The 22,240-nt window shown below is 41.3% G+C and overlaps 1 protein-coding gene across 3 annotated transcripts in view; it reads left to right on the top strand.

Moving 5' to 3' along the window:
• spata17 (spermatogenesis associated 17) overlaps nucleotides 1–20,676 on the top strand; it is a 40,287-nt gene extending 19,611 nt beyond the window's left edge. For 2 of the 3 annotated variants that reach the window (XM_044345998.1, XM_044346011.1), the window contains exons 7-10: nucleotides 416–655; nucleotides 4,257–4,405; nucleotides 5,197–5,278; nucleotides 20,537–20,676. In XM_044345998.1, coding sequence (XP_044201933.1) covers nucleotides 416–655; nucleotides 4,257–4,405; nucleotides 5,197–5,278 — 471 coding nt within the window. In that variant the 3' untranslated portion in view covers nucleotides 20,537–20,676. Of the gene's footprint in view, nucleotides 1–415; nucleotides 656–4,256; nucleotides 4,406–5,196; nucleotides 5,279–6,391; nucleotides 6,476–20,536 lie in introns of all 3 variants that reach the window. The other variant, XR_006402773.1, reaches the window with a different exon arrangement.
• Nucleotides 20,677–22,240: the final 1,564 nt, after the last annotated feature.

The raw sequence follows: 22,240 nt of genomic DNA, 5'->3' as shown, positions 1-22,240 counted from the left end.
GAATTTCCTGTTTGTTCCAGCAAAGTTGGCAATTTATTTTAGTTGGAAAGAAAAAATGGATAGAGGACAGTTGTGTGATTATTTATTAGTTTTCAAGAGTCTAGTTAGAGCACAATTATTGTTAGAATATAATTATTATGTTAAAATGGAGGATTTGAATGCTTTTCAAAGTGTGTGGGATTATGAAGGCATATTTTTTTTCTTCAAAGGACTTGGGAATCACTTTTGTAGATGTGTTGCTTTAATTTAATTTAATTTATTTACTTTTGGTTTCCTATTGTAGTCTGTGATTGTCTTTGTTCTAAACTATTGTAATTGTAGCATAACTTTTATCTGAATAAATGATTGTTTAAACATGGGCATCTCTCTCTCTCTCTCTCTCTCTCTCTCTCTCTCTCTCTCTCTTTTTCTTCAGTGCCCAGGGGTCTTCAACTCTCCATTCAGGCCGGCCCCCCATGAGATGGAGCTACTGCTGAGGCAGGTCAAGTACCAGGCCCCTACCAAGCTGGCCTCCAGGGAAAGGGCTTGTCTCTTGGGCACGCCAGCCTCAACAGCCCCGAGTTTTCCTGGGACTCTTGGATCCCCGTGGATCAAAACTAGAACCCCCTGCTGCCCCAGACCCATACTGCCCCCCATTGCTAACAAGAGACAGCAGGTGAGATGGTAAAAGCTATAAGGTGGAGGCAGACAGAGAAACAGATTGCAAGAATAAAAAAGAGAGTATACAGAAACAGACTGTAAGCAGGAAGAAAGCAAAAAAAGAATAGAGCCTTTGCAACAGGTGAAAAAGAGTATTAGTTTTACAAAGTGTCATTCTAATAATTAGAGCCCCCCAACATCTCCTTCTCGCCCCATGGGCGATGGTTCTTAATGAAAGCAGAGACCCTTTAAAACTCCTTTTTAAATAAGAATGACATCATTAAAACATGGCAGACAGCTCTCCCGGGGCTATTGCAAAGAGCCATTTGGTGTCTGTATCTCAGTGAGTATTGTATGTGTGACTGTGTGGTTGTGTGTTACTATCAAATGTTTGTGTACAACAGTGTTTAAATCATAAGTGGGTCTTATGGAAGGAAATACTACACAGTAGATTTGCTAGTTGTGAATTGAGTTTTTTTAAAATCAAACAATTAATGTCAGTCAATGTTGTGCTCCTTGGCCATGGACAGTAAAACTTGGTTACTACTGAAGGGAGACATGCTAACAATTTCAGCTTATGTTAAAGTGGATAAAAGCATTGTCTCTCTGCTCGTTTACTACAGCCCCATGCACACTGCTCTGGCAAGTGGAGAAATCCAAAACAGGCCTCCAATGCTTAGTTATGATTGGACAATTGTGCAGGGAAGGAGTTTAGCAAATTTGAATTAGTGAATTTTTCTTGAATATATTATGTCATTCATTTTTTTTTATATGTTAGGGCACTGAAAGAGGATATCCCATGCTTATAAGGATATGTAAGAGTTCATCTCATATATTAAAGCTGCATGAGGACAATTTTGACCACAGTAGTTTTTGAAAAAGACAAAATCACAGGAACAGTACTATCAGAACTATCATTTTGGGTATTTAGATCAAACATCAAACTGCTCACACATTCAGCAGACACAGAGTGACATGGGCATCTTTTTCTTTCTGGCTACCTGTTGGATGTTAGTCCAATATTCAAGTGAGTCGTTGGTAAAATGAGCAGAATGTGGTGGAAAGATACAAAAAGCTGAAGTAACATCCTGATTCTCAGTGGGATCGGAAGTACGAAAAACACTTTCACAAAAAAAGCAGTGAATTAATTTAGTGTTAAGATAAAACCCCCTTTAAAAAGAGGCTGCAAAGTAAGAGTCCTTCAGGTGCTCTGAAATGAGTATTTATCATCCAGCAATTCATCAGACTCCAGTTATGTGTCCATTTGTGTTGTGCATTTATCTATGTAGGTATGTGATTTTTGTGCATGTATATGTGTGTATGTTGATGATTTGATGTTGAGCCATTTCATCATTTGTGTTATTTACGCTCTGCAGCTCTTTATGGCAAAGTGCTTTCCCTATTATTAGTTTCTAGTAATGTAAAACATAAGTGAGCAGAAATGAGGCGTGGATTTGTCTCATTTTATTAGTTGCACTTCCCACACATATACTGACACATACACACACACACACACACACACACACACACACACGTTTCCAGCTAGCTGTAGTTAGAATGAGTTCATTAATCGAAAGTCTCTTGGTGCTGACATGGAGAAGAATACATTATTATTATTATATTATTCATCTATATTTATATCTGTCTTTCTCTGTCTCCCCATCTTTCTGTGTTTTCTGTGTGTGTATGTGTGTGTGATTAGTGCAGGAAATCCCCCTTTCTTTCTTTCTTTCTTTCTTTCTTTCGTTCTTTCTTTCTTTCTTTCTTTCTTTCTTTCTTTTGCACTCACCCCTACACCCCACACCTCCTCCCTCCCTGGTGTGATAACTATCTAGTGGTGATGGATAAGGTTGAGGTGCTGGCTGTGGAAGTGGTCAGGCCAGGCCACCGATCCCGTGGCGATAGGAGCAAGGACAGGGTCCCTGTCCCTCCCTCTATCTCTCCCCCCTCATCCTCCCTCCTTTTTTTAACACCAAACAACAATTGAAGGTCACCTCAAACAAAGCAATAACATTTAACAGCAAGTTAATCTGCACTGCACAAACTTTACACATTACTCTCTGAATCACTCTCAGCTCAAGTTACAGAGGTAGCACTCTGTTATTCTTCTTGAGCACATTTGTAGAGGTTTCAGTATATGCTACTCAAAAATGTCTTGGCTTGTAGGTTTGGTTGCCTTTTACACTAAAACTAAGGGATAGTGGCTAAAACTGAAACATTCTCCATATTTTTTGCATATTTTGTAATGTAACATAACAAGCTAATTTACCCTCAGATGAACAAAACTAAAAAGAATCAACACCACTGAGCGTTACACTTCTGTAACACTAAGAAATGCAATATTCTCAGCTGTACTTGAGTAACATACTGTATTACTGCTTGCACTTTCAACTGACTGAAAGCTGACTCAGAAAATAAATGCAGACAACTAGGATTTGTTTTTTCTGTGAGAATACTTTTGCATTTACTCGTCGAGACTGAATCTGTTGGACATTTTTCAAATGTTTTTGATGCCTTTAGTACAATAGTACTAACAGTACTAAAGGCATCAAAAAATACTGTGATGACCATGATGAAATCTTAAGAGGATGTAAGAGAGAAGTGAGGTTAGACATGGTACACAGGGAGCAATACAAAAACTTAAAATGACTTTTCTTTGTCTGCAACTTTGATATATCATCAGACATCACAAACCCATCACTCCAGGGAAGGAGCCACAATGTCAAGAAGATGTACAAGGAATAAAATGATGGACAGCTGTTCAAAGTTTAACTGACTTGTTTTTGAGGTTTCGTCCCAAACATCTGTGCATGCTTAGTATCAGTTGGATGAAAACAGAAAACTGCCTACACATTTTATGCGATTATATTTCAAGCACTCTAAGACAAAAGATTTGAAGGTTGATGATGGTGTTCCTTTATCTTTGTATTTTTATCAACAAATTCCCAGAAAACGCCAAATCTATTGAACTGGATGACATATTCTTTAATTTTTGTCTTCTGTGTTGCCTTGTGTTGGCTCCAAAAGATTTTTTGATGCATTAAGTAAAAAATACTTTTTCTTGTTTTACTAACAATCTTTTTGAATTTAGTTAAGATATTGGTTTCACATATTGATCACAAGGTTAGATGTCAGTCACAATGAAATTGAATTGAATTCAATTTCTTTTTATGTTCTTTTCTTTATACACTTGGTTTAATTTAATGTAATTTATTTAATTTAATCTGATTAAACCATTAGTGACAGTAGATATGCAGCTCAGTGTGTATATTTTTCATGTCTTTTTACTGTCTTGTTCACTCGTTGGCCCTCCTGTCCCCTTTCTGAGTCCCTCATTCTTACTCTGACAGGCTTGGTTTTACTCTCCCTCCCTTTTCTCTCCTGATATAATTTTCTTCACTCTTTCTCTCTCTCTCTTGGCCTCTTTCTTGGTCTCTGTGTCACAAGAGGAGAGATGAAGAGGATTGGCCTCTGGTTTTAGCAGTAAGCCATCACTACCTGTGGGAGAGGGATCAGAGGAAGAAAGAGGCGAGGGTCTGAAATAGAAAGATGCAGTGATCATTATCTGATTCTTGTGTGTGTGTCTCTGTGTGTGATGGTGGTTGTGGTTATTCCAGGGCCTGTTCAGAGAGCCAGGGGAAGTGTGGGAGCAGCGATTGCGTTTTCCTGAGCTGTCTTTGCATCTGCAGACCTCTTACACACACCTGGAGGAGGTGCAGAATGAGCTACAACAACAGGAGTCTGTAAGACTCCACAGTGGCACACCGTGAGTCACATCTACACACAAAAGTAGACTATGAATGCAGTTTTGTGTAATTACACATAGATGAACACAAACCAGAAGTGTTTCTTTGAAGGCTTTTTCAAATTTTGGGATTCTTTCTGTCATGTACACTAAGGAATATATGCATGTGAACACATAAATGAGTGGACACATGTATACTGTATGCACACATCAGAAGCACGTTCATGCAACATTAAGTAGCAAATGGACACATCCTTATTATGAAAGCTAATGTGTGTGTGCCAGGGTATTATTTTAAAACTGTATTAGAGTGCAGGTTTATTATAAACAGTGTCACAGTCTCTCCCTGCTTTATTTCAAGGCTTGTATTAGTTTTAATTAGGAATTGTGCATGTGTATCTGTGGCTTTGTGTGTGTGTGTGTGTGTGTGTGTGTGTGTGTATCTGTGTGTGTGTGTCTGTGCTAGAACACTTGACTATAACCTCATTACCACTTACAGGCTAATCTACTCAGTTGTGTGTGTGTTTCTGTGTGAAGTACTCTTATTAACCCTGTGTTTGATCTGTCTCACACAATAATTTCCCTGACAACAGAACAAAAGACCACCCAGTTTTCTTGCCACTCTAGCCTTCTATATTTTGTCCCACTGTAATCAAAGGACTAAGTAGACATTTTTGTTGTTTCTGAGTTTGCTACATTTACAATTGCTAATCAGTGTTTTACATTTTAGTAAAGACTAACATGAGCTGAACTGCAACCTGTATGACCAATAACTTTGTCTTTTTGTTTTTTTCTTGCCATTCACCAACCAGAGGAACAGGAAGGATGCTCCACCATTTCTGTCACAGCAGCAATTCCTTTACTCAGCCAGCCTTTGCCAAGAGCTTCAGATAGGTGGGTTGAAAACTAAACACATACACTGTTGTTATTATTATTATTATTATTATTATTATTATACATTTAGATATCTAGTATAACTACTGCATGTAACTAAATTAAGTCATTGTTAGAGACCACACCAAGCCACCCTGATGATGAATGCTTCCTTACCTGCCTAGCCTCCACACACTGAATCCATCAACGTGTAAAGCCTACATGTATACCACCTTAACAAACCTGCATACGACTCATTTATACCAGACTGCTGTCACAGATGGTCAACATTGTTCATCAAAGACTTGGGAAGCAAATACTGCAGTTATACAAGACCATGTATAAATGTAGCTTTCTGCTTAACAAGGCTATTGTCATTTAAAAGTAATTGCTGTAATATTTTTGCTGGAGACAGAACATGATTGTGTGGGCAAAGATTCTTTTTTTTTTCTTTAATGGTCACCTCATAGTAATGCGACAATCTGCAATCTACAATTAAGAGTCAACAGTCAAGGAAGTTAAGTTTGGAATAGGTTTTCAGCAGGGATGCACGGTATTATCGGCACGTCACTGGTATCGGCTGATAAAAACTGGTTGGATTTACATGGACCGTCAGGGTGAAACAGTTCATCGAGGAGCTGCTATGTTCGGCTGCACAGATAGGAAACACTTCGGCTGACAGGATGTATCACTCTGTTTAGAAAAAAAAACTTCTTTTTAGTTTATAACGGTGGTTGGCAACCAGTGTATTAGGTGCATTACCGCCACCTTCTGCTCCGGAGTGTGGACCAGAGATTAAATCCTACACATTAATCCTGTCTGTCTAATAAACTCAAAGAAAACTCTACTGCTCCATCCACTTGGCAGGTTCATTAAAGTTTTAACATTGAGCTCCTGAGCTCCAGTGTTCCTAAATTCTTCCTTCATATATTGTCTTTCTTTATCATACTTAGTACAATCTATGCTTGCATGCATAATAGTCTCGTCAGCTAGCTGGAAAAAAACATGTGCATATATCGGTATCGGCATTGGCAATCAGTCACAATGAGTTGGAAATATCGGCATATCGGATATCTGCAAAAAATACAATATTGTGCATTCCTAGTTTTCAGTAATCCTCTCCTTTTTTCATAGTTATTGTACAGTTATGATGTAAACCCATTCAAGCTGTGTCAGACCTGCGTTAAACCCAAGTCTGGAGCTGGATCATGAAGCCAGGTTAGACAACACCTCTCAGCTCATGCAGACTGATGGCAGTCATGGGTTTATCCTGGGGTTGCTTGGGTTTCGGTCTGAAAGGTATAACAGTATTCTCCCTCTAAAATATGAGAGGAAAAACAGAGAAGCAGTGCAGCCTAACCCTTTCAACTTGAGTTGCACAAATTTGTCAAAAGTGACAGCAATTTAATAAATCGCCGCTCTCCATCACACGCATATGCACACCCACCCACACACATGCACACAATTCCCAGTTATGCCCTCCACTGCCCCCTCTCCATGTATACGTAAATGAGGTGTATGCATGGGTGTGTGTGTGTGTGTGAGTATGTTAGAGAGAGAGTGTGTGTGCGTGGGCCCTGCGGTCTGGTCCAGGCATTAGGTAATTGACTGTGTCTTTGCTCAAGGCCTTTCATGGATCACCGTCCTTTATTAGCTCACTTCCCAGCACACACACATACATGCACACACACACAAAGTTCCCAGCAGCTCCACCCCAACCTCTTACCCCCCCACGAGCACCCAGACCCAATTGCCCGGAAACAAGGAGTGAAACAAGAGAGAGAGAGAGGAGCAAGGGAAGAAGGAGAGAGCAGCGACATGGGAATGAACTAACACGGCCCCAGGAAGTGGAGATAAATAAGAATGGAGAGTGAGTGGGCAGGTGAATGGGGTCTCCCGCAGCTGACAACATGGGCAAGGGGAATAGGATCTGCTTTGCTCAGTGCATCTATGCTGTATTTGTAAAATACAGAATGGACAACTTGTAGAGTATTTGTGTTTGAGCATGTGTGGTAAATGAAGATTTCCTCTGACCACAAATAAAGCAATCGGGGATAATTTAGCTCACCACTCTATTAGAAATATGTTGTCTCACCCTACATGCAGACATTTGCTAAAGCCGAAACGCATTGCAGGACACAAATCAAAGCATCAGCTGTCACTGAACCCCATTTGCAATAACAAAAAACCCCCCAAAAAAACAACTTAACCTTGCATTGTTGCTTGCCTCTGTTTTGCATAATTTTGCTGTTTTGCTGCTTGCCCACCCTAAAAGAAAATGACATGTTTTTAAAATTTAAGTGGAGTGACAGTTTAACTATTTATTTTATGTGGGTTATGACAGGATGATACAATGGTATAGATGTTAACTCTTAACTGTTTCATGTCATTATGTCATTCTCCATGCACAATGGTGTGCATGTGCCTGTTGGTAGAGCATGAAATACAAGCAATATTGGGATCTGTCTGTATTTTCCAAAAACAAAGTCAAGAAAGATGGCAGCATTCCGTGGGACAAGAACAGAAAAAGAATCACCCCTTATTTGACCAGTAGTCATACAATCAATAGGTTGACCAATCTGCTTATTTGAGAATAGTGGTATAGAAAGTATATAGAATAAAGACAATAGTGGTGGAACTTTGTCATTCTTGTTTGTTAAGTATCTTTCAGATGTGCTCCAAACATGAGATCCACTTTCTATTATCTATTGTGCGTTTGTGGCCGTCTGTGTGTGTGTGTGTGTGTGTGTGTGTGTGTGTATGTGTGTGTGTTTGAGCACACAACACAATTCTTTGTCATTTTATGTGTCTCCTTGATGGATGCTGTGAAATAACAGCAACCTACCTGCCAGTTGCCTAGACAATATGTATCTTATACACACTTGCACATGCACACACAAATGCATGTGTTCATGGACACAGTCACCACACACACACACACACACAAACACACACACACACAGCACATATGACGTACACTTACATACATACTGGCTAAACGTGACCTCCCTTTTCTCTGTGATAACATTGCTGCTGTTGCAGGATGTTGTTGAGGAGGATGATGAAGATAGCATTGCCTATCCTCAGCCCAGTCGCGTCATAATGCTGTCACTGAGAGCTCATCAGACCTCAAAATTTCCCCCTGTTCATCTCTCTGTCTGTCGCTTCATCTTTCTGTATCTCTCTCTACCTCTATTTACTCTCTCTCTTCTCTCGCTCTGTGGTAATTAGTGCGTTAGTCCTATCGTTGGCAGCACCCCCAGCTACAGCAGCAGCCAGCAGAGCTTCTTGTCACAGCTCAGAGGGCCAATGGAGTGGACAGCTTACCCTGGTACTCATCATCTTCATACCGTGCCGAGCCAGCCTCCCCCCAGCCACATTATCTAGCTGTGTTATCCAACCAGGCTCCTAATTATTTTCAAATCCTAGCCACAGCCCTATCACCCAGCCTCTGCCACATTACCTTGCCCTGCTTGTAATCATCACCTTAAGCCCTGCTTCAGCCCTCTACACAGCCTGAAGCCTCATCATTAACATAGCCCAGTTTTTCACTAGTTCCAGAGCACAGCTCTCTGGCTTGACCATCACAGCTCTTGGCAGTATGTACACAGCATCCCCAGTCCAAAGCAAGGCCTAGAAATAGCCCATGATGCCTGGACCTTTATTTACCTTAGCCATCTGTGTCACAGCAAGAAAGTCTATCAATGCAAATATGCCAGCCTACACCTCTCCAGGAACTCAATGGCCCCATCTTAGACCAAGGGGGGTTATGTAGTGGCTGCCCTTCTCGAGCTATGTGCCCTTGCCCTCACTGAACAGGTTCCCCACCAAAGATTCGCTTCTTAGACCTCAGACCCTCCTCTGCAGCTCTGTCCTTGATCCATTCACACTTTATTCTGTTGTCTAACTCTCTTGAAGCACCACATTTAAACACCAGCCTGAAATTTTGAACTCTCCTTGAGAATTGCAGCTCTGGCTTTGCTGCTTATGTGTAATACCCTTGTCATACCAACACTGTGATGCTGCTTAAACTTGCATTTGTGGTCAAACTTAATGGGTCATGCGAGTCTCACTGTGCAGTCTGTAGACAGTCTCCAGTTGCTAAGGTAGGGGTCTATCATACAGGTCAGCTGACAGCATGAAGCTTATGGTCCATCAGAGCATTCAGCACCCACATACAGCAGAATGTTCAGCGTTCAAACAAGCAAAGTCTTCAGCCAGATGTAGCTGGTGGATGCTGCTTTGAATGCGAGTGTATGGCAAACATTGCATATCATTGAGGTTGCATTGGTAGTGTCGAGTGACTTTGTTTATTTGGCCAGATAAACCTAGGGGCCAACACAGCGCAGACATGAGTTGTTACAACAAGTCTTTGCTGTCTCACTACTCCATCTACAGTTCTTCAATTCAGCAGGAAAGACAGCCATGCAGGCTGTTGTGGAAATAAGGCCAAGTGCCCAAAAGATTTGAGCGAAGAGTCATGAAGGGATAGGAATGAGACAGACTGCTTAAGAACATGTCCAAACCAGTTATTGTTTTAGGTTAAAGGGGCGATGACCAGGGGAGTTGACACTTATCTTGGTGCGAACCTCTATTAGCAGATGTTCCCTATACTCAAATTTGGATATATTTTGTGGGTTGCACTAGATATAAATTTGAGAGTAGTTTTTCCAAAACCATAATTATTTATGCTATTTAATGACATCAAACATGTCATGTCTAGCACAGTGGAAAGAGAAGTCATCGTGACATAAATTATTACTGCTGCAATTAATGTCAAAGATATCAGTGACACACCAAACTGTAGTAAAATCTGCATGCACAAACCTTCCAATACATGAAATTCTGCTATCATCAGAAATATAATTTCCAAAAAGTGGTTTGTGTGTGTTATCAGATATTGTCCTCCTCTTTCACATACACCAACATCCTGTGGGTCACTCTCCATGAATGAAGGGAGGGGAGAGGCGAGGAGGTTAGAGATCTGGTTTAGGGGGAGCAGGGAGAAGTAGACCGTGTGCATTACATCAGACACAGGTGTGAAAAGAGTATGGGAAATCAAAGCTGATGACAGTGTAATGCTTTAGGGTCAAACTAACCATTGTATCAGGAAACTGGAACTATTCTGGTCATGTAGAAAAAATACTGCTGTTACCTAGCTCAAACTGTTTGTGTGTGGTCTCTGCTGTTTTGTACAAAAGCATTATAATATTGTTGTAACACATACTAAATGGCTGGATAAGACAGTAGAGTCATCATTTGCACTCAAACATGGCAGGACTATGAATTATCTTGTCACGAAAAAAGGCTACCGTTTTGTGAGTGAACAGTGCCTTAAACCTCTGAAAATTGGAAACTTTAATACAACCAACGATATAATGTTCATTGTAAGATGAAATACTAAAATATTTTTTTAGCTTCTGCACCAATTAAAAGCACCAGCAATGAGTAATTTCAAATGCAGACATGGGAAAGCCCTCACTGTCTATGCTAATTTTGGCTAATGTTATTAGCCATGTCACCAGCGGTACTGCCTGTAACCATAGAGGATAGCTAATTAGGAGGCTACGTGCTAATCAAGTACACTACAGTGAGTGGTCACGTCTGTGTCTGTCTGCGCTCCAAGCATTTCCTTCCCCTCACATTAGACTGGCACCCATCACAACTTTGAAAAGCTAACGTCTGATCAGAACCAACACACACTGATACACACCAGATCACACTTTTCCACAGGCAAAGAGACATATATGCATACACATAAATACATGAATATACACAGACCGTTGCCGATAGCCTAACCACATATACACTTAATGTTGCCCCATAATCCTTGTTACCGCCACTTGCCACAACACACGCTCAAACACACACCCCTCTCCCCTACCACCCCCAACAGAGACACACACCATAGTCTCCTCCCAGCTACTCTGCAGTGTGGCTTTATTATTGTCATTATTTTATTGTGGGTGCAAAGCTTCAGGCAACGAGGACAGAAAAAGTCTGTCCACACACACACGCACACACACACTGGCTCGCTCTTAATGGCCTCAGCCATAATGTATCACCATGATGCATACAACTGATGTATGAGGGATCTTTTTAATGGGAACAATATTCATTAGCAATTAATATCTAAACTGAAATAGGCCACAAGTACAGACAATGGAATTAGGTGGGGCAGTAGCAGAGGCAGCATATGCTTGAACTTCTATACGTCCACCTTTTATGTGTGTCTGACTGTGTATGTATTTTCTGTGTTATCATGTCGATCCATCTATCCAATTCTGTTGCATTAGTGTCCAGGTTACTGCGGTGAAAAAGAAGGAACGCTAATTCTCCATAACGATTTTACGGCGTGTATAAAACTCTGCAGCCCCTTCATTTGCACAGCCATAAAACATTCCCCCTGCCACACTCCTTCCTACTCAGGACCTCAGATTTATCAATTAACCCAACACTTCGCTTCCATTATAGTGGCATTTTGCACTGCGAGGCCTGCATACAGAGTAACGATGAGGGCCGAGTGCATGCAGCATGATTTTAAATAGACAGTCTCAATTAAATGATTAGCGATCATATTTTGGCCTGACTTAAGAGAATGAATGACTTTAATATTTATGTTCAAAGCTGTTGGACCCGACTTGACCAGATTAACTCGGGTTAGTTCAGGCCAATTTTTTTAACTTAATTGTATGAATTTGTGTCAAGCTCCTGTTCAAAACTAATAAATAAAATTTGTGTTGGCAATTTATCATTAAAGAATACTCATTATGTCTGGCTTTGTTGTCCATAACCCAACACAATGACTGAAGTACTACAATTCAGCAGGAAATGATGCAGTTTAGAAGTACCATATTAAAGAGTGAGAAAGAAAGAACATTGCAATTATAGTGAAATCTATCTTTACAAAAATCTTTTTTGTCTATTTGTGGTTGACTTAACACAACCAACAAGACAGCACAACTACTAGCATAGTTATGTGCAGTGTAACAGCTTTAGTATGATGCATTAAAATACAGAGATGACTCTTTCAGGGCTCAAAGAATACTTATTCATTTTTTTTTTGCAATGTGCTATCGGTCTGAATGCATGCAGCAAATTGGATTTGTAACATGATTAACACAAATTAATTGTATTGTTAGCATAAATGCGTGGTCATTACAAAAAAGGTATTATTTCTGGAAACAGCAAGAATAAGCCAATTTAAATGAGATCAATAAGCTATATTTAACTAATACTTACTCAGTATTTGTTAGCGTTAGTTTCAGCCTGACAAAAAAATGAAAATGGAAATACCTAATGTATAAAATGCAGTGTCATCATGATTATTTTGAGGCAAAGTCAGGATTTAGATATTTAGATAGTTTCCTCTCCATGTGTACATGGATGTAAGGAGAAAGCAAGCAGGGAAGCAGGATAAGGATGTCTGCGCTTTAATGGACCGCCTGTCCCTGTGCGGATATGCTCCACTGAACCATACTGTATGTAGTGTGGTATAATCACTGCCTATCTCTATCTCTATCTCCTGCCATCACTCTTTCTTTCCCTTGCTGTCTTGTTTATTTGCACACTTGTTCGTCTCTTTCTCTGTCTTCTTCATCTGCGGTACCTCGATGCAACTTTTTTTCTGACCCCCCACAACCCTCCACCCCTTCTTCACAAAGTATGTGTGGTGGGTGTGTGTGTGTGCTATCAAATAGCTGAGTGCACAATACACACACACAGACCTACTTGAGGAACATGACAGCCCTCTCATACAGAAGTATGTTGGTGATAGAAGTCAACCCTGGCTGTGAAATGCAAATGGATTGTGATGAAGCTACCGTGTAGATGCACACACAGAATACAGCAGACAGGATACATAGACTTACATCTTTTTGTTGTCCAGAAAGCTTAAGAATACATTTTCTAATAGCAGGTAGAGGATGTTTTTTGAGTCTCTTATGTTGCCTGTTTCCTCTTACATTTTACGTGTTCTGTTTCTCCTGAGGAATCCTGTTCCATTGTTTTACTCTAAACTGACTTCTCACAGATGAAAGAAAATGGTGGACTTCCAGTAGTCTTTTGGTGTGTATATGTGAAAGCATGTGTCATTGTGTGTGGGAAACTAGTCTTTCCAATGTGTTTGTGTTATATATACTTTGTTTCGTATACTTGGTAAGCAGCCTGGTGTATACAATATGTGAAAGCCACACCTTTTCCTATGCCATTAGATGGTTGATAAATGTGTGTGTGTATGTGTGTGTGTGTGTGTGTTTGTGTGTGTCTTATTGCAGGCTCATATGCTCACTAGCCAGCACAGGGAGCGTGTGTGGGGGGTTGGGGTGGCAGTTGAATCTGGAAAGGGAAGCAATCACAAACACTTAAACCTGCAAATGGCCTTGATGTCCTGTGCTAAGCAGCCTGTGTTGACTGATGAGCCTGTTAACCCTGGCTGAAACAACTCCAGCACAGGGGATTAGACAGCCACGCTGGTCCTGGCTGTTCCTGGCCCATTTTGCATGGGAATTGTGCATATTTAATCTAAGGTGTGCCGAGGTGCAAAGACAAGCCCCCCTCTTCTCCGTTTCTCATTATAGATGTGTAATAGCACCCCGAGGCTGGGGGCCTTAATTCACCAGCCCCAGCCCCAGTCTTAATCTCAGCCCCCACCTTCCCCCAGTGCATACTCTCAACCTAAATCAAAGTCCTAGTCCCAGCCCTCTTCCCAAGCTGTGTCTCTCCAAGTCCTTTCCTTCTATATGTCTATGGCATCAATATGTCTCAACCAAAGTGCTTGACAGTTTGTTGAACAGTGTCCGTAACCCCCTCCCTCCTTATGACATCGGAATTACGTGTGACAATTTTTTGAATGGCTGTGAGCAGTCAAACCATGTTGGCTAGGTTCAATAGTTGTAAAAAGTTGTTTACCCTAATAATGTGTTGGAGGTGTGCCGGTTTGCAGAAAACACACTAAGACCATGTCCACACTAAGCTGGCTAAATTTGTAAACACATCTTATTCTCTCCGTTTGGCCCTCTGTCCAGACTAAAACTGCGTTTTTCTCCCCCGAAAATGAAGCTTCTCCAAAACGGCTTCCAGAGTAAATCTGAAAATGCTGGCTTGATGTTTTAGTGTGTACGGGGAAAACATAGCTTTGTAGGAATGCTGTCATATCGGTGACAAAACAGATGGTGGCAGTAGCATGGCATTTCAATGGAAAAAGAAGAAGAAGAAACACAACGACAATAACAACAATGGCAGACGGCTTCATGCGAGTGTTGCTCTCTTTATTGTCTACTTTGATATCTATCCAGCATCTTTCTCTAACTGAAATTGTTGTAATCTGCTTGCAATAAACAAAATGTCAGGCAGCCACCATGGAAACAAAAATGGTATACCGTCTTTTCTTCGCTGGTATTCTGTGGCTGACTTGCTTCTCCGTCCTCCACGCATGCCCAGTCGGAGGAGAATTACCTGTTTTGGCATTTTAATGTGGACAGAGGTATTTGTAGAAACAAGCTGAAACTCCTGCAGTGGAGGCACGTTGTTTTTGCTTGAAAATGGCAGAACTTAGCTTAATATTGATGTAGTCTAAGCCACATTCAGACAGACTTTAGATCTGCGTTAACAAATGCAGCCCTCGCTTTCACTTGAATGGGAGAAGTCCGCTGGCACTGCAGGGGTGCCAACACAGGGGGCTCTGGCAAAACAATGCAGGGTCATCCAGCAGAAAAGCTGAACCAGCCACCAACTTTTGCTGCAACACAACGCAACATCATCCAGCAAAGTGCGACATTGGCCAATCAAACACATGCAAGCGCACAGTCCTGGTGGATTACTTTATAGTTTGAATGCTGTATTTCTTCTCTTTACGTTGAAATCATCTACAAAGGAAAAAATAGTTACCATTGTGATCACTTTCCAGACTTGTTTTGTATTGCAAACCATTTTGCAGTGTTTTGGTTTCTGATAAGCCTGTAAATGCTTTAATCCATTACTCCAACCAGACTCCATACCAACTTCCTGTATCGTATTTCATTGTCTAAGAAAGTTTTTCAAGTTATTTTATTTGATTCAGGTGAGGTCAACATTTTTTAATGGCTCCTGTGTGAGACTGTTTTCTTCCTTATTACTGAAAAATCCTTTTTGTGACTGTGGCCAGACACCAACTGTAGTCGCTTACTCCTTTGGTAGTTTTGTCCTCCAATGGACTTGCTGTTGCTTTGTGTTTAAACGGTTTCTGTCTCTGTTTCTGCATGTTGAATTAGTTGAGAATTCTGCATCCGTTCCCTGATTAATGCGATTGAGTGTCAATGACAAGTGCTCTCTGAAGCATCTATCCATCTAATTTCATCTATCATGCCATCTCTCTCTCTCTCTCTACTCTCATCCCCCTCTAATCTGGCCAACACTTCTATCTGCGGGACAGAACAATTAATGTGTCTTCTCGTTTACTCACTCACACTTACCCTTATCTTTTCCTTTTTCCCTCCTCCTTTCCTTCATATTCCTCTTCAGACGGTACATTTTCTCATGCATTTCTCATGCCTCATATTACTACCTTGTGAGTAAAACGCACGTGTGGAGCGAGTGTCTGTGTGCATGTACATAGTTTCAAGAGGGACCCCATGCTGTGTGTGTAATTTCTTGTTTGTACATGGCTCCAAACATCTTTGGCCACTGCAGAGAGGGGGAGAGATATATAGAGAGGTTGAACAAGACAAAAAAAAGATTGAGAGAAAAGGAAAGAGAGGGGGTAGAGGGGAAAAAACAGGATGATAACAAAAGCAGCTCGGATTTCACAGACGCATATTTCATCAATCATGTGAATAAGTCGTGGTGATTATGCATGGCGGTGGCAGGCAGAGGGGGGGCTGATTACCATACACCATAAAGGCTGCTTTCTTATCTCACACACACTGATTAGTTTCTGTCTGCAGATAGCCTCTCACTCTTCGCTCTTTCTTACACACACACACACAGACACTCATGGGGTGCGTCTGTCGCTGGCATATACACACATGCATTTGTGCACATGCAAACTCATACACATACACACACATTCGCTGCTTACATTCTAGGTAAATGGAACTTACCGGGTGGCAGTAGGCCAACCCCGAGAGCCAGATGAGAATAGTTCACACAGCCTCTTGTAGCTAACTGGTTTTTACTTAATCAAGACTCAGAATAATCAGAATATTCTTCCAAAGACTGGAAAAATCATGGGAACAATTCCCACAAAAATGTATGGTAGAGGTGCATTGGAATTCTAAAAGCAGGTAGAGTCAGGGTGGTAAAAACTGCTTGTTGGAATTTTAGCATTTTGTTGTAAGATGTCAAAGTAAGGTCAATATCAGCACATTGCTCACATGATTGGACATGTTTCTAGGCCTATGTGCCAGTAAACTGCTGTGGAAACTGGGTAACTAAAAAGGTGAAGCATGGTTTTTACAGTAGGCATTTTACTGTACAACTTGTACATTGTCTACTTCTGCTTTATGTAACTTTTTTGGTGGACTCAGATCAAAAGGAAGTTGAAATAAAAGCGGAATCCTGGCCTTTACATGACACTGAATGAGAGAAAGAGAGACGGGAGGAGGATGAGGAGGTGAGGCTGGGGCAAAATTAGCTACGTATGAAAGGCCTCGCTTTGTGTCTCCACAAGGGAATTAGAAATTACTCTTTTCTCTTGTGCTCCCCTCTCTCTCACGCTCTGATATATAATGTAAACTCATTTGGTAACCAGGCTAGAGCTGCGTTGCGCTGTCTGAGTGCCTGCATGTGAGAAGTGTGCCTGGGACGCATTAGGGCCTCCTGACAGGGGCCTGGGTGAAATAAGTGAAATTAATGGAGCTCCTTTCATGTCGGACAAGGCCGCGGCACCCCTTTCACGCCGCGTACAGTCACAGAAAAGTCAATACTTTTTTATTACTCCTCGCTTGCCCTACATTCCCCGCTACAAGTGCTCTGCTCACTAATTGGTTTCAGTTTGCAGAGAAAGAGAGAGAGAGAAAAGGGAGAGAAAGAGAGGGAGGGGACTCCATCCCAAAGAACACTGAAGCAAATAAATCAATCTCATATTTTTTCTCTTGGCTGTCTTTTTTCATTGAGTAACATCATGGCAGAGAGAGGGAGAGATGAGAGAGAGAAATAGAGGAGAGAGGGAGAGGGTAAATGGTTGGTTAGAGCACGCCTGGTCCCCAGGGAGCATAATGATATCTGAGAGCCTGTTAATGGAGACGAGTGGTTAAAGTGGTCTGGGGCCCTGGCCATGTCACCCCTGGGGGTTTCTAACCAGCAACTTCACCTTTGTTGGCTGCTTACGCTCTGGGCTCAGAGGCACATCACCAAAAGAGGAGCATCTCACCAAAATACAATTTCTGGCAAATGCTTTGATAGAATTGCAGAAAAATGACATTGAGCTCAACTACTTGTGTTTGCAATATGTTGGAATCAACTTCATCAAAGCCTCTTTAGTGACGGTTTGCCCGATGTTACATTTTTCAAGCCTTATTGCACTGATGTCATCTTGTATGTAAAATATTTTCAGAATGTGCTGAATAATTAACACAGCTTTTTTAGCTGAAATAAGAATGTTTTGCAGTCCATGCCCACATTTCTGTGTAGGTCTGCAAATATATGTGTGTATAAGTGTTTGTGCATGTGTGTGTGTGTGTGTACTGTATGTGTCCTGTCTGCCAGTATGTTGTTCACTGTTGTGCTAAACTTAAGTGGCAGTGGGGTTAGCCTCTTTCAGAAACAGCACAGCCACAAATTGATGTGACACTTTGAACCCCCACCCTCCTCCCCTCCCTCCCCGCCAGCCCACCACCTCCCACAAACACATACACACACACACACACACACACACACACACACACACACACACACACATACACATACACGCACACCAATCAGCCTCCAGTTAAAGGGAGATTCCACCAGTCTCGTTTTCTTTCTGCATCCCAGCTTTCACAGCTTTAGAGTGTGGACTAGGGTAGGTTTGCGGGGGTTACAGCATTGAGTGTGTGCGTATGTGTGTGAAGGAGCTGTCACAGAGGGCTGGCATCACCATCCAGTTTGCCATCTCTTCCTCAGCTTGACAAGTCCCTGCTCCCTACCCTGTGGCTAACACACACAGACACACACAAACGCAAACACACTGTCTCTCTGTCTCTGTCTCTCACTCCTCTGTCACACACGTATTATATGTGAAAACACCGCTCACAGACTTGCATGTACAGTATAAATGCATATAATGAATACATTTATATGCATACATACACACACACACACACACACACACACCTATCCAGACGCACAGACAACCACATGCTGCGTATTACACAATGAATGTGTTGACAAAACACACAGTGTTCTCTGGACACCCTGACAGTAAAACATCACATCTCATCATTGTTACTGAAAAATGTATCTTTCTATTTAAATTTAAACTAGTATTTACTTCTTTTTTGGTTTTGTGCAAGAGTCTCTATTTGTGTGGCTTCACCGTGTGATGGTGGTCATGTGTGTTTGTGTGCCAGTGCGTAAGTATGTCCGTGTGTTTGTGTGTGTGTGTGAGTTCTCTTCTCGGCAGTTGTTGGTGTCAGATCGCAGAGGGGTTCTGTTTGTTACAAGGACAGGCTTGTCCCCGCCCCCAGGCGTCGGCAGTACGATGATTGTCATGACGATGGAGTGTGAGTGACAGGCGGGATCACATGTGGTACCCGGGGAGCAGGAAGCCCGAACCGCCCCAGTCCCTGACATTAGTTTGTCCTTCATCAAAACTTTACACTCGTTTATAACTACTCACTCGTTCTGTTGCAAAATCTCTCTCGTTTACGTTTTTTACCATCTGTCTTTCTCATGTACTGATCTCTGTTTCTCTTTTATTTCTGTCTCTGTCTCTATCTCTCTCATTTACATTTCATTTAATACTGTCATATCTCCATTTATGTTTCTCTCCTCGTTTCTCTTTCTCTCATTTACTTCTCAGTCTTTTGCTCACTCTGTTACTCCGGTGCCAAGCTCAAAATATATATATTTTTCTAGGCATCACAGCAATCATTCAGTAGTCTAAGTGTTCTGTTAAGAGGGCCAACTGGAGAACAGGTTGTATTATTTCACACCTACATACACACACACGCACACAGAAGCAACTAACGTATGCCTCGGCAGGTTTTTTTGTTTCGTCAAGATGTATGTGTTGATGCAAGCTTATGCCTGTGTGTATGTTTGTATGTGTGTACACAATTGCATGTGTATGTGTGTGTTTTGGTGAGAGAGCGTGAGCTTTTTGTGCATCACAGCAGAAAAGGAGGTCAGGTTTGCATGGAGACTCGGGCATTCATCATTAGCCTGCTGCCGCTGCCGGTAATGTTGCCCGTTACAGCCGTGATTAAGAGCCCCGCTTAGTTCCAGCAGCCGGTGCAGACACACAAACACACACGCACATGTGTGGTATCAACTACTGCTCCGGTAATCTGTAGTTTTATAGAAAACTCTCTCTCTTACACCATCACCCAGTTCAGTGTGCATTCATGTGAGTGTGTGTGTCTGTTGTTTGGGGGCTGTGCTGTACATGGTCTCTAACTCGAGCAGGCTTCAGGGTCTGGTGAGAAACCTGTCATAGTCACTCATGAAAAGAGCAAGTCACCACTCTCTCTCCACACACACACACACACACACACACACACACACACACACACACACACACACACACACACACACACACACACACACACACAGTGTTTCTTTGAGTCATGATGGATGGATGTACACATTTACCTTCATTTATGAATGTTCTTCTCCCATGAGAACATAAGATGCCATCATACCACACCACATCACATTGCATTCTGACAGTTCTAATTGAAATGGCATCAATCTGTTTGCTGCTTAAATATATATCTGCATTTATGGATGATATGTAGTGGATGATTTATCATTTATTATGTATCTAGATGAAATCCAGCAGGTGAGATGCTCAACCCCAGACAACATAAATTCCTGTCACTAACAGACAGAGTCCACTTTTCCTGTTGCATAGATCATCCCCTAATTGTCTTAGGCTTGTGATTGGTTTGCACATGAGAAATTTTTTAATTAATCTCAAAAAGGAGTTGACACATTTTAACTGGGTGACCACCGATGTTTGGTTTTTAACATTTTTTAGAGTTAGAGAACAAATCTTTTAACTTAACCAATGTTAAAAAATGTAATGTCCTGTTTTTTTTTCATTTTCTCTCCATTCCTCCGCCTCTTTTCCTCCTCTGCCTTGCCTCTCCTCCCCTCCAGCCGTTCAAGACAATGCTCACCACCTGCAACGACTTTGATAAGTTTGCTCGTCTGTACTCCAAGGCAGGCAACATTGTGCAAAACACCTTCCTGGCCTGAGCAAATGAAGAGAAGTACAAATAAAGAAAGATTGCTTTAAACGACTGTGTCGATTGAACTTTTTTATTAATTTCAATGCATATCTCCGTTTATGTTCACTTTATGCTCTTTTCTTCCTTTGAGTCTGTAAGCTCAGTGTTGTCAGCCAAGTTAGGGTTCACCTCATGTATCTTGCAGCTTTTTGCTCAAAGAAACACTTCTCAGTGCTCTGCTGCCTGATGTGTTAGCTGTTTCGTCCAGAATGTGTGTGACTGAGTGTGCAACCCTATAATCTTACTTGTGGATTTATAGACATGCAAAACATGTTGAGCAGCAGTGAACTATCCTGGTGGTAATTCCAATCTGGTGAACCACTCTAAGAGACAGTCTGTGTGCCTTCAGGCAGTCATAGTGGCAGCAATGCACAACATTCTGACATGCAATTTACCAACAGCCACCACATACTGTATATTAACACACATATTACATCACAATGTACAGAATATAATCGGAATGAACTGTTCGCTACTTGTTGCGTCTCAAATCTGTTGTACCTTGCACAGGAGTAGTTTCAGCTGCATTTTTCAGTTGTCCCTCTCATGCACAGGATAGATACGCTTCTATTTTAATCAATACAGCTGCCCATGCAGGCTGCCTGATGGCTCACATTTTACTCATGCTTTACGTGCAGAAAAAAAACTGCCAAAAACACAGGTGACTTACAAAGCAGTACTGTGCCTTAATGCATCTTCTGTAGACACTGATGAAAGACTGAAGCTGCTGCTTCTGCACTTCAATGTTCTGCTTTCACTACACAGTCTGTGTAGACATGGTCTAAGTGTTGATTATGTTTCGCCATACCCATTTCACATATATAAACTTTAATAGCAGATGTCTTAAGTCTTTTCCAGCAATAAAAGGCCAAAAACTTTAAAAAAAGCAGCATTGGTACTTAGAGGATACATCGGATGATTTACAACCATTAATTAAATGCCAACACAAAACCATTTTTTTTTTTTTTGCCATTTTTGGCTGAAAAGCAATTAATCAAAATCAAAATTGTTGCTAAATAATTTTCTGTCGATCATGTAATCGATTAAACAACTAATCATTTCAGCTCTAAGAAAATAACTTCCACAGACGTACATCATCCTCCATTTTTTCTGAAACCTTTTGAAAGATGTATTTTAAATTAGAGTATAAAATATTTAGACTAGCACTGAACTTTACTTTTACTTTTACTTTTACTTCTACGTCTGATAAAGAAGACTTCACATGACACTTCTTCGTCTAAGGCCCTGAGGCAGAACTTCCTCACCTAGTTGTCTGTTCTGATGGTGAAGTAAAAAGTGAGTTCAGAGTCTCTACTCCCCATCACTGTCTGTCTCTAGCGCAGGCACAGACACCATTACAGAAGACACAAAATTCTTGTCGCTATTGTAATTCTCCACCGCTAACTTCTATGTCTCCATTCCTCCCACCACCCATGGGTGTAGATTTCAAGATTTCAATATCAAGGTGTTGCTGGATTGTCCCTACCAATATTTTTACCGATTTCAAACAATCTAGCTGTTTTAACTCCACGTAATGTTCATGGTAAGATCTCTGCAGAGTTGCCAGGTTTGT

This window comes from Thunnus albacares, chromosome 1, assembly GCF_914725855.1.
Source record: "Thunnus albacares chromosome 1, fThuAlb1.1, whole genome shotgun sequence".
Taxonomy (NCBI): domain Eukaryota; kingdom Metazoa; phylum Chordata; class Actinopteri; order Scombriformes; family Scombridae; genus Thunnus; species Thunnus albacares.
The sequence above is the reverse complement of the archived record's forward strand: the minus strand, read 5'-3'. Positions and strand labels throughout refer to the sequence as shown.